Source organism: Microtus pennsylvanicus, chromosome 1 (assembly GCF_037038515.1).
Source record: "Microtus pennsylvanicus isolate mMicPen1 chromosome 1, mMicPen1.hap1, whole genome shotgun sequence".
Classification (NCBI taxonomy): Eukaryota; Metazoa; Chordata; class Mammalia; order Rodentia; family Cricetidae; genus Microtus; species Microtus pennsylvanicus.
In genome coordinates, this window is record NC_134579.1 from 59,429,260 (window position 1) to 59,441,435 (window position 12,176).

At 50.2% G+C, this 12,176-nt stretch overlaps 1 protein-coding gene across 1 annotated transcript in view; it reads left to right on the forward strand.

Annotated features, from left to right (window-relative positions):
• Positions 1 to 12,176, forward strand: part of Pdia5 (protein disulfide isomerase family A member 5) — an 87,484-nt gene that overhangs the window by 25,495 nt on the left and 49,813 nt on the right. Inside the window, exons 4-5 of the mRNA XM_075965350.1 lie at positions 8,156 to 8,239; positions 8,629 to 8,674. Of these exons, the coding sequence (XP_075821465.1) occupies positions 8,156 to 8,239; positions 8,629 to 8,674 (130 nt within the window). The remainder of the gene's footprint in view (positions 1 to 8,155; positions 8,240 to 8,628; positions 8,675 to 12,176) is intronic.

Here is a 12,176-nt window from a genome sequence, read left to right on the forward strand (position 1 = left end):
ATGGAGGCGGAGTGTTGGTCCACACTGATTTGTAAGCTGCAGAGGGGAGAGAGAACAGCACAGGAGAGTCATGCATTGAGGTGTGTGCGTGGATGCGTGTGTCTAGCCTCATGCGTCTAGATTCATGCCGACGCTGGCGGAGCAGAAACGGCTGCTCACTGGGTGGCTGCTGAGGTCTTAGGCACTGGTTAACTGTAGTTTACAGTTGGGTTGACAGTACTCCTATCTGTCAGGCGCTTCTGTCACCTCCATTTTACCAACAGTGCTCTATGGAACTGGGCAAATGACAGAATCTATCAGAGGAGACAGGACACTTTGGAATTTCCATATCTGAAGATGACAGCAGTTCTGCCAAGCTGCTGGAGCATCCTTAAGAGGGTCACGGGTGCCAGGAGTGAGCAGAAGGGCTTCGACGTAGCGGCTCTTCCCTCCAGCTTTACCCATCAGCTTATTACCGAGCACTTACTCTGTGCTTTGAGGACTCCCAGATAAATAGTCGTGCCTTCCAGGAGCTCAGTGTGTGAGGAAGGAGCAGACATCACGCCAGGGCAGATGCTGCCAAGTGAGGCGTGCTCTAAACAGGCTCCAGATCTAAGAGACAGTCTGTGTATATGGCCTGGAGAGGTCAAGAAAACTTTGCAGAGGCAGTGAAGTTCCAGGAAAAGGACGAAGACCTGAGATGGCCATGCACTGCTCGTGCCCTGGCTTTTCCTGCCTGAGCTCCCTGTGGCTTAGCTCCCAAGTACTGCCTGTGAGGATGAGCAAACTGCTTTCAGAGGGGCTATGGAACCTCCAGAGCAGGATACCTGAGCTAGTGGGGCCTGGGATCAATGGGTAAAGGGAGATTAGATTAGGGATTAGGATTAATTTACAGTCTTAATGTCTGGGGCTGGTGCCAGTGGGAGAATCCTGTGACGTTGATAATGCTAGAATTAAACTCTAGGCGGAGGTAGGTTAGAGCCTTGAAGAGGTTCCTTGTTCAAGAGGCCAACAGTGCCTCTCGGTTTATCAGGTTTATCCTTGTAAGAGGAAGTACAGTCTCAAACGTTAAAGAGCTTTAGTGGAGTTTAGCCAAGTAGGTGGATTTGGGTCTGGGTTTAGGATCAGAGGCAAAATACTGCTGACTGATGGCTTCTGGTCCCTGTAAACCACCCTGAGTGATAGAGCTCAGGGACCACAAAGAGATCCCAAGAGATGAGCTGGCGTCTGCCCTCTCATTCCTCTTCCTGTGAATCCTAAAGGCACTTAACCATGGGGACTCCATGGCATTCTAGAAATCAGCTTAGTCTCACATGCCACCTGTCTGTGTCCCTGAGCTTGGGATGAGACCCTCACATTATTGACAAGAGTGTATGGAGTGGTTTTCTGGTACTGTCTGCGGAGGAAGGAGGAAGTGGCCTGGAACCAGTGTTGCTTTTTTCGCCTCCTGCTAGGAAGCAACAGATGGTCAGCTAGCCACCACACAGTAAGTTCTGCTAAGGTTCCATCTCAGTCTCCCCAGCTAGACTACTTCCTGCCATGCCATCAGTAGATGGCAGCCAGAATGGGGGTGCTGTGGTTTTGCTGGGGTAACCAGGAGGGTCAGCAAGGACCAGGCCACTGAGATTTTCCTCTTTAAAGGGAACGGGGAAAGAGAAGATGCTGCTACGGTGTTGGGTCATCTTTGTAGATGTGTGGAGTGACAGACACAGTCTGGGACATAGGAGGACTCCAGGCTGGAGGACCAGGCACTCCAGTTCCTAGCCCCGTGATTAAGGGGAGCCATTTAACCTAAGTCTGTTTCCTTATCTGCAAAACGTGAAAAGGCTGCATGTTCTGTCTTTTCCCAGTTTCTGTGGTGAAGAAGAGATAAGTGAAAGTTCTAGAATCGAAACAGGGTTTAAATGGGAGGTTCTATTCTGTTACCATCATTTCTTACCTAGCTGGATATGGGGGGAAATGGAATTTGTTTGTTTGGTAAGGTTTCTTTTTTTTCTTTTTTAAATGACCATCCTTGCTTTACTTGCTCTCAAGATGTGTGACGCAAGCTTGACATGGTGGCACCCATCTGTAATCTCAGTACTCAGCCCGCTGAGGCAGGAGGAGTGTGTTGGAGGCCAGCCATGGCATGTAGTGGGTTTTGTACTGCTGCAGGGCAGGGGGCCTGGCTTTGAGTTTGTACTGTGGGACATTTGGCTTTCTGGACCGCAGTCTGACATGTGTGACCTGAGCAGCAGGACCTTCCAAATTGCTCCCGTCCCTAAATGATCTGCTTCAGAGAATTCCCAAAGCTGCCAGCCTGCTGTGCTTAACTGTCTGGTAGGCATGTGCCTTCCAGTGCTAGAGTCTGGTTTGTGGGGCTTCCTCGCAGTCTGGGGTCCCCTCTCTCCCCTGACATGTTCCTTTCTCTTCCTTTGCAGTTTACTCCCAGAGAGGAGCCGAGTCTCTGCTACTGCAGTTCGTTGGTCTTCTTTTCTCCTTTATTCTCCCAAAGATGTCTCTAAGTTTTCTTTGGTTTTCTGTCTCTTTCCCTGTCTTTTCCATATGCACACCTGCTGACCCTCATGTGTCTGTCTACTGACTTTTCCCCGAGTCCCTGGCTATCTCTTGAGCACATGGATTCTGTCTGCAGAAGTTCCAGTTCTCCTTTTTCCCACTCTCTCCCAGCTCCGACCTCTACAGACTGGGGGTGGCTATGCACTGGGCCACGTGTGATGGCATTGGTAGCTCCCTGGTGTGGCACTGGGATGGGCCTGTGTGGTACTGCCACCTAGGAGGCTGAACCAGGCCTGGTACACTAGTTCTGTGAGCAGAGCTCCCCTCAGCTGCTGGCTGCTTGCTTTCCCTGGAGTGCAAGGCCACTGCCTAACCATATTCCCTTCTTTCCCTTTTCCCATCTGCTTGATTTCCCTGAAGCAGTAATGGCTCCCCAGATGCAAGATTAGGGGCCTGCCAGGACAGGTGTAATGTATTTTGAGGTCTTATGTTTTCTTCTAAGAATTAATTTGAATTTTGCATTTCCTCCTTCTTGCCTAAGCAAGGCAAATGTTACTTCCCATGAGAGAAAATAGACTCCTCTAAGAAGCATCTTGCTTGTTCTGTGGCTTTAGATATCTTCTGGCATATGGCATGCATTTGAGGAATAAGTTCCAACTGAGAAGCAAAGCCTTAGACCAGTGGTTCTCAACCTTCCTAATGCTGTGGCCCTTTAATACAGCCCCTTATTCTGGGGTGACCCCAACTGTTCCACTGCTACTTCATAACTATATTTTTCAACCATTATGGATTTTAATGTAAATATCTGATATGCGACCCCTGTGAAAGGGTCATTCAGCCCCCAGAGGGGTTGTGACCTGCAGGTTGAGAACTGCTGCCTTAGATAGACGCTGGTCCGGACAGGTAGGAGGAGAAGGGGGCCTTTACCACCAGAAAGGAGAGGCCACGGGCCTCTTACCGCAGTATCCAACGCATACCTCGTCGCCTACTTCAGAGGTAGGCACCAAGGAGACTAGCCAACCGGGCATCGTTCTGCCAGCATCCCTTCAGGGACTTAAGGTTTAACTTCTCCAGGACTGCTCTCAGCTGTCTCCTCATCATATCTTCCAGTCACACTGTCCTTGTTTGGCACCGAGCAGCCACTGTCATCCTGTCCTGTGTTTTACAGCTCAGGCTTCCCTGAAGGTCCTATCTGCTGGTGGTGGCGCCAGGTCTGGAACCCGTATGCCAGCTGGCTGAGAAGCCATCTCCTAGGACAGGCTCAGGCCGCAGGTCTAGAAAGACCCAGTAGCTCCTCCTCTTAGCCTCCGCATCTTCTCCGTCTCTCCTTCCTCTCACCCCACTCTCAGTCCTGGATCTGACTCCTCGGAGTTTAAGCACTCTGTACCCCGCAGCAGCCACCCTAGACTGGCAACCTCGTCCCCACTTGTACCTGTCTCTTGGGGTGCAGGGTATGGAATGTGCAGAGGCCTCCGAGATCTTTCCCTCCTCGTTCTTTGTAGCGAAGGTGGAGGAGAAAATAAAGTAGAGAGGGGGTGGTTATGGCCTTGATGCCTCCTGGCAGACTGGTGTGTAGTTCCTGCCAGTCAGAGGAGAGCCTGGCTCTCTGGGACTTCTGGCAAAGCTCATTTCTCTGCCTTTGTCTCCTTTTCCCCTAGAGTCTCAGTCACGAGCTGCAGGAGGGAGGGAGGCAGTGGATCAATTAATTGTTCTTAATCTCTCAACTCAGATCCTTTTAAGTGCTAAGGAGCATGGGTAATTTTCTTCCCTTCCTGAACTCTTACGACTTTGACTGTCTGAGCCGCACAATTAGTACCCGCGCACGTGCGCACGTGCGTACTTAGACAGGATTGTTGGGAGAGAGGGCAGAGAGCTGAGGGGGCCCCCTTGGGATTTGTCACCTGGCAGGATTCCTGGTGCCCAGGAAGCCAGAAGTTCAGGGCCCTGTCCTAGCAGCTCCAAGATAGCATCTTACATTCATCTCTCATTCCGCTAATTCACCTGTCCAGTCAAGTTATTGTTTGAATGCCGCCGTGTGCCAGCTCCTCTGGTGACCCTAAGGAGCAGCTGTGAATGAAGGCATGCCTTCAGGGGGCAAGCTTTTCTGATGGGACGGAGCAGGCAGAGACAAGTGGAGAGAGACGGGGGAGAAGGGAGGTTGGGAGAGATTTGATAGGAAGGGAGCCACATCTTGTTCCATCCCCGTGACAGAGTGTGTAGGAGGCAGGGGAGAGTTGAGGACTTTAGGCAGTGTCCTATAACCTGAGGAAGAGGGTTATATAGTCTGCAACATGGAAGCCGGGGATAGAGATGGGCGAATTCCATCCCTGCAAGCTGGGCTAGGCTGCAGGACCACCCCAAGGAAGAGACTGGGTGTTCCTGTGTTCCACCACCCACATTGCTTAGCGTGACGTTTTGCTGCTGAAGGAGAGCTGAGGCTTCATTTCTGGGACTCTCCCATGGCCTAGGTTTTGGCTGCCAGACTGGATGGGACCTGGGGAGGTCACACGGCAGCCAAAGCTAAGTTCCTGCACCGATTGTTGTTGTTCTTGATGATGGGAAGGTGATCAGAGGATTTGCTGAACAGAGCAGAACATGGCAGGGTGGGTGAAGAAAGTGTCGGGGTTGGTAGTAAATATCCTGAGCGTGGCTCTTTCTCCAGGTCCTTAACTCAGGACAGGGAAGGGGGCCTCGTTGGCTGCTGTTTGACACACAGGCCTCGGCAGTTCAGATTCACAATAGACTCCCCAAAGATAGGGGTAAATCCAGACCCAGACAGCTGCTGTCAGAAGAGCCTTGTATGTGGCCGGCTCCAGGCTTTAGGGTGAGAGGGTTTAGGCTAGATGCTGTGTGTCGCCTTCGGATGCCTTCTTTCAGCCTGTCCAGCTCACCTCTTTGTCCCAAACCCGGCTCATCTCTCTTAACACTCTGTTTCCTGTCCTTTGCTGTCTTCTGTCGCCCTGTGATATCGCTGCTCCCTGCCCTTCCTCTGTGTGTTCCTCATGTCATTCTTGAGTCTCCACTGTTTGCCATTGTTGTTTTTACTCTTCAGCTCTTTACTCTTTTGGGGTCCTGCCACCCAGCTCCCAAATAAATCACACACAGAGGCTTATTACTTATAAATGCCCGGCCTTAGCTTGGCTTGTTTATAGCCAGCTCTTCTTAAATTATCCCGGCTTCCTTCTGCCACTGGGCTTTTCCCTTTTCTTACTTCTGTGATCTTACTTTCACTCTGACTCTGGCTGGGTGGGTGGCTGGCACCCCCATTTTTTTTGCCCCTAGATCTTCCTTTTCTCAGATTTTTTTCCTCCTGTTTATTCTCTCTGCCTGCCAGGTCCACGTATCCTTTCTCCTGCCTCACTCTTGGTTGTTCAGCTCTTTATTAGATCATCAGGTGTTTAGGTAGACAAAGTATCACAGCTTCAGAGAGGTAAACAAATGCAACATAGAAGAATGCAATACACCTTTACATCATTAAACAAACGTTCCACAGCATAAAAGAATGTGACACATCTTAAAATAATATCCCATAACAGTTCACAGTCCAGTGATCAGAAGAGGTAATGGCCACAATGGTCACCAAACATCCGGGACTATAGAGAGAGGGATGCTGGAGACCTGGGTGAGGAGGGGCATGGTGCCATCTGCATCCACCTGCACCCTCTTCATCCAGATGACCGACCTTCCTTCCTTCCTTTTTTTCTTTTCTGTTTTAGGTTTTTCAAGACAGTGTTCCTCTGTGTAGCCCTGGCTGTTCTGGAACTCACTCTTTAGACCAGGCTGGCCTCACACTCAAAAGTCCTGACTCTGCTTTCTGAGTGCTGGGATTAAAGGTGGTGCCACCACCACCCAGCCAGACATGTTTCCCCCACCTCTGTTTTTTGTTTTTTGTTTTTTGTATTGTTTTTTCGAGACAGGGTTTCTCTGTGTAACAACCCTAACTGTCCTGGAACTAGCTCCTATAGACCAGGCTGGCCTTGAACTCACAGAGATAGAGATCCATCTGCCTCTGCCTCTTGAGATTGCTGTGATTAAAGACATGTACCACCACCGCCCGGCTCCAGACATGTTTTCTTAATCTGAAAATCTCTCCCTTACATTGGTGCCTGCAGTTTTGTTTGTCTGCTCATGATATTGCTTGGAGAATTGAGCTGGGGGGCTGAATGAGCCCATCTGCTCTGGAGCCCCAACCCAGCTGTGTGACGCTGGCGTCTGTATGTGGAGTGAGGTGTGCAGACAGGTGGGGGAGATAACTTCCCACAGGCGGCTGCCATACCCGGAAGCACAGTTTCCCCGGAGACTGCTGCTGTGTGGCCAGGTATCCATGGAGTGGCTGTCTGATGGCCAGAATGTTCTCACTGATCCCATTTAGACCTGGAGACATGGTCCTTACAGGACAGCCAGGATGCTGGGTCGATGGAACAGCTGGCTGCCTTTGGCTGGTTCCTGGGTCAGAGTGCAAAGGGAACAGTCAGAGTAGGGGGTCTCTAGGGGACTGAGACAGGGAACTGAGGAAGAAGGACCTGTGCAGACCAGTAGTCTCACTCAATAGTTCCCACAGCACAGTGGTTCTCAACCTGTGGGTCATGATCCCTTTGGTGTCGAATGATCCTTTTGCAGGGGCTGCGCATCAGATATTTACAGATGATTCAAAACGGTAGCAAAATTACAATTATGAAGTAGCAATGGAAACAATCATATGGATGGGGGTAGAGGGGGTCACCACAACATGAAGAAGTGTATTAAAGGGTGGCAGCATTAGAAAGCTTGAGAACCACTGTCAACAGCACATAGCAGGTGCCTAGAAGTGGTGTTAGGATGCATTTGCTCAAGTTCCCGAGAGTAGTTGTATAGGGGGTATGGACTAGGGCCTTTGTGTTTCTAATGCGTTCCTGGGTAATGCTGGTGTAAGCATCCACACTCGGAGGTTTTATTAGCCCCTCTGGAAGGATACCACAGTTAGATCAGGTCCTACACGGGTGCTTTCTGAACAGTGATGGGGTACCCGACGGACAGGCCGTGCGTACCGGGAGGATTCCTAGTATAGTCGCAGACAAGGGAGAGAGAGGCTTCTCTAACCAAAGCACTGCTCTTCTTCCTGGCTTTTTAACAAACCCCAGCTCTTCTCCAACATGGCAGGGCATTATCTTTTCCCAGACAGATGGCCTGTAGCAGGTGGCACACGTTCAGAGCCTCAGAAGCAGAATCTTGCTGTGGTGCCGCTTCCACAGATTCTGAAGCAGAAGGCCAGGCTGTTTTAAACTTCCCCAGGTGACAGGCCATGTTGTAGGGCGTTCACTCCCCCCGCCATAGTCGTGATCTCCTGGGCTCAAGTGATTCTCCTGCTTCAGCTTCCTGAGCAACTGGGCCTATGGTCCCTGGCTTTAGGCTTATATTTATTACCACAGTGAGCTTCCCGCCCCCTCACTTTCCCAGTGCTTTACTTCCCCTGACTGGACTCACCCCTGAGGTCTCTCCCTTCCTGCTTGCCCCTCCCCTGACCACCGCAGAGTACACACCCTGTCCGTTACTCTCCAGGTCCCCCAGAGCCACCGTCTTCATCTGCACCTGAGAATTCTAGGTCACCTGCCTTGTTTCTCAGATCTCTAGCAGATTCTGCTGTCAACACCTATGTGACGACTCCAGGTAACAAATGGTGCCCGACATTTCTGTCTTTCAGTGACGCAGAGAGTAGAAAATTGTGCAAGAAGATGAAAGTTGACCTCAGCCCAAAGGACAAGAAGATTGAATTATTCCATTACCAGTAAGTGACCCTGCACATTCCCAATTTCAGAGTAAGTGCTGAGAGTTTTATTGGTAGTCTCAATGAACACCAGGTTTCAGTTGGATTTAGTTTATTTTAGAATGATTTTTCCAGTGTATTTACCATTATTTATTAGAAAGAAAGACAAGAGGAAAGAGACAGACTGACTGACACATGCACGCAAGCACACACGTGCACCACACACACACACACACACACACACACAGTGTCTGTTAGCTGAAGCATATTAAAGTTAAGAGGAAAGAGACAGACAGACTGACACATGCACGCACGCACACACGTGCACCACACACACACACATACACACAGAGTTCCAGTGTCCGTTAGCTGAAGCATATTAAAGTTAACGCCTTTTCCTTATTTGACAGAGACGGTGCATTTCACATGGAATACGACCGAGCTGTGACGCTGAAGGTGAATTTGCCTCCCTCCCTCTCAGTGGGGTGGAGCCTGAATGGACACCAGATGCTTGGCAGGTCTCCCTGAAAGGAGAAAGGGCAGGTTGCACAAAGGCCCCTCCTGACCACCTGAGGGTCCTTATCATTAATTTTGATGTCAGCAGAGGATCCAGCCAGGGTTATTGCTGTTGACACAGGGGACACCCGGGCCTTGTCAGTGAATGCCTAGGACTCACCTACTGGGGCAGGTGATATTGTGACCCCTCCCCCCCTCCAGAGGTCATGGTCTCCTTTTGCTCTGGCTTCAAAACCATCTCCTCATCAGTGAGGGTACCCACAGGGGCTATCTGTAGACCGAAGGGCATGAAGTGCCCGGTGTTTGGGTAAGCATGGTAAACGTTGGGGCAGATCGGCAACTTCAAGCTGATGTGGCTCCTCCCAGGTGAGACGTAGATACCACCAAGTGTCCCTGCTACTTTCCAGTCTATAAGTAGGTGGAAAGCCTACTTATAAAAGGATAAGTGTAGTCCTGAGCCTGCAGGTGCCGCCTGGCTTTCCCAGAGGAGCTGCCTTTCCGCCGCTCTCAGCTCTCCTTCAGCTTAAGCATCTTCTGCCTCACGCCAGCATCACGCTTCTGGTCCAGGGTCATCACCTGCCTTGGCCATGCATTTCATCCAGTTCTAACCTGAGCTGAGCTCAGGCAGGGTTCATTTCTGAGCACCTGTTTGTCCCCCGTCCCATTTATTTGCTTTTACCACACAGGAGAATGCACCTAGGGCCTCGTACCTGCTCGGCAGGTGCTCTTCCACTGTGTTAACACCCTCTGCCCTGTCTCTCTTTCTTCCATCCCTTTCCAGTTGTTCCTGTCTGTTCAGCTGTGTGTATAGCTGTCAGTGCTCGGCTCCCTTGGCCCTTCTCACAGGTCATTCCTTATTTACCCAAACCTCTGTATTGAAGTTGCTACAGCTGTACCCTCCATGGCACTGGCTCTTGGCATTCCTAATGTTACGACCCTGAATACAATTCCTCATGTGATGATAAAATGATTTTTGTTGCTACTTTGTAACTGTAACTTTGCTACTGTAATGAATGGTGATGTAAATGTCTGATAATGCGTGTAAATGATCTGATATGTGACTCCCCCAAAGGGATCACGACCCACAGGTTCTGCTTTAAGGGCTCTCTGCTTATTTCTATACTCTCTTAACATCCATTTTGAGGTTTGGCGATCTATTTCCAACTAGAGTTGCTTGGCTTTCCGTGTTCTGTGTCGTGACATCGACTAATGTCCTTGGAGAGAGAACACATGTTCCCCGGGAGCAAAGTGTGATTGGGAAGCAGGATGGGTGAATTGTTTACACATCGATGAAGGATTGGCTGACTTGTGATTGGACCTCTGGAAGGTCTGCCCTGGAGTCACTGAGCAGGAATGGTGCTGCCCAGAAAGAACTCTGTGTCAGGGAGGCAGCCAGAAGCCCAGGGACAGGCTGGTGAAGGGGAAAGAGTGGTCTCTGTCACACTCCTGGATATATCTCTTTCTGCATCAAAGACTGTGTCAGGATGAGCATTGGGCAGGGTCTTTGGTTTCAGAATGGGCAGCCACAGTCGTAGAATCTCCCAGCTCAGAGGGTCAAGAGAGAATAGGGCAGAAGAAGGCATAACATTCTCTTGGTTGTCTGGATACTGAGCATCCTCCTAATGGTGCTCCAGGAACTGAGTGGGCTCCCAGGTGCCGACTCCCATGGTGTCTCATTAAAAGTTGGAAAGAACCCGTGGGTGGTGTTGAGCCTTAGTTAAATGAAAATGACGCCCACACAAACAGCAGGATTCTAACATGACTGTTTTAATTGTTTCCTTTTTGTTTTGTTTGTTTTTGTTTCCTCTGGATTCTGGGTAGAGGTGAGATGAGCAGGTTGTGGGAACTCTGAAGCTCAGCTCATGCTGAGTCTGGAGACAGGACTCCCCCCAAGTCCTCTGAAGCAGTAACTGCGGACCAGTCCTATGTTCCTGATCCCCATGACTACTGAATTAGGGACCAAATAGTGTATATGCACATAGCAAGGTGGTCCAGACTTTCCAAACTAGAGTCTTAATTTTGTGCGCTCTCGATTGAAAACACCATACTAGGTATTTGTGGAATAGCAGGCAGGTGGACACCCACTAGCATCTGTTTCCCGTGTTAGATGGGGCGCTGCCTCTGTGGCTGTGGTAAGTGTAGGCTCCAGAAAGGCACTGTCCGTGCCGTTTGACGTATGTTGTCCTGATGAAGTGTTGACAGGCTATCAAGGAAGGGTAGGTCTAACTTTTGCAAAATGGCTGTCCTTCCCTTGCTAGGAGGGACTTCACCATTCCATCTGGGCAGACAGGCAGTGCTATCGGAAAGAGACCTTCTAAAAGTGTGGCTCCTTGTTCCTTAGTAGCCCCTCCCACATAGGAGGTTCCAGAAACAATAGACCCACCAAGGTCCTCTGCTATGGCACAACATCATTAAACGCTGTTTCCCCTTCTCCCCCCAGCTTTCCTTTTTTCTGTCCTTACTCTCACCCTCCTCCCCAGCCCTCAGCTTGGCATTTGCTCGCTGACACTTGATAAAATTGACTGAAATAAGAAATCTTTTTTTTTTTAAATGTGTATGAGTATTTTGCTTGCATGTCCTCCTATGTGTGCACCCCATGCAGGTAGTGCCTGTGGAGGTCAGAGAAAGGTGCTGGATTCCCTGGAACTGGAGTTTTAGAGGGTTATTTATCATCGTGTGGTTGTTGGAAATCAACCTGGAAGAGCAGCCAGTGTTCTTAATTAATGAGCCCGCTCTCCAACTCCCCAAAATAAGCAATCTTGCTTTATCAAATAGGGACTCTGAAGATCCTTGTGGCTGTCCCCCTCAGCCGCGAGTGGACTGAGAGGAGGTTGAAGCACCTTTCCTGGTTCTCACCCACCTTGAACATGTCCCCAGACTGAGGTGTCATTTCTGTCTACACCAGTGAAGTGTTATGGGTGGTGAGGATGGAGGGCAACTGGACATTATCCTTCTCCGATTGGAGCCAACTCTTCACCCAAAAAAAGCCCAGCCTCGTTGCCCTGATACAGAGGGTCCATGGAAAGAAGTGCCCCAGCCTGTACCAGGCCACTGGGGTGGATAGTTTGGCTTGGTGCTTCCCATCCCTAGCCCCACTAACTCACACGCCAGGCTCCGAGGCTCATCAGCAGTGTAGAACGCGAACTCCCCAGCAGGCAATAAGCGCTGCGGTTACATGCCTAGAAGTTGACAGGAAAGGGGCTTAGGGATGTGGGAGGATGTGTTTCGCAGCAGCCTGGAGGCCTTTGTTCAGTTGAGCAGAAAGGCTTCCTGGGGGAAGATTTGTAGTTGAAGCCCTGGAGTGTCTCTGGCTGAAGAAACCTGCTTATTGTCTCAAGGTACAAGGTAGAGAAGCTAGAGAAACATGTCCACATCAGCTGACCAGTGGTGCCATGTGATTGAAAAGGCCTGGGGGACGTGCTGGGAATAAATTCTGGTCACT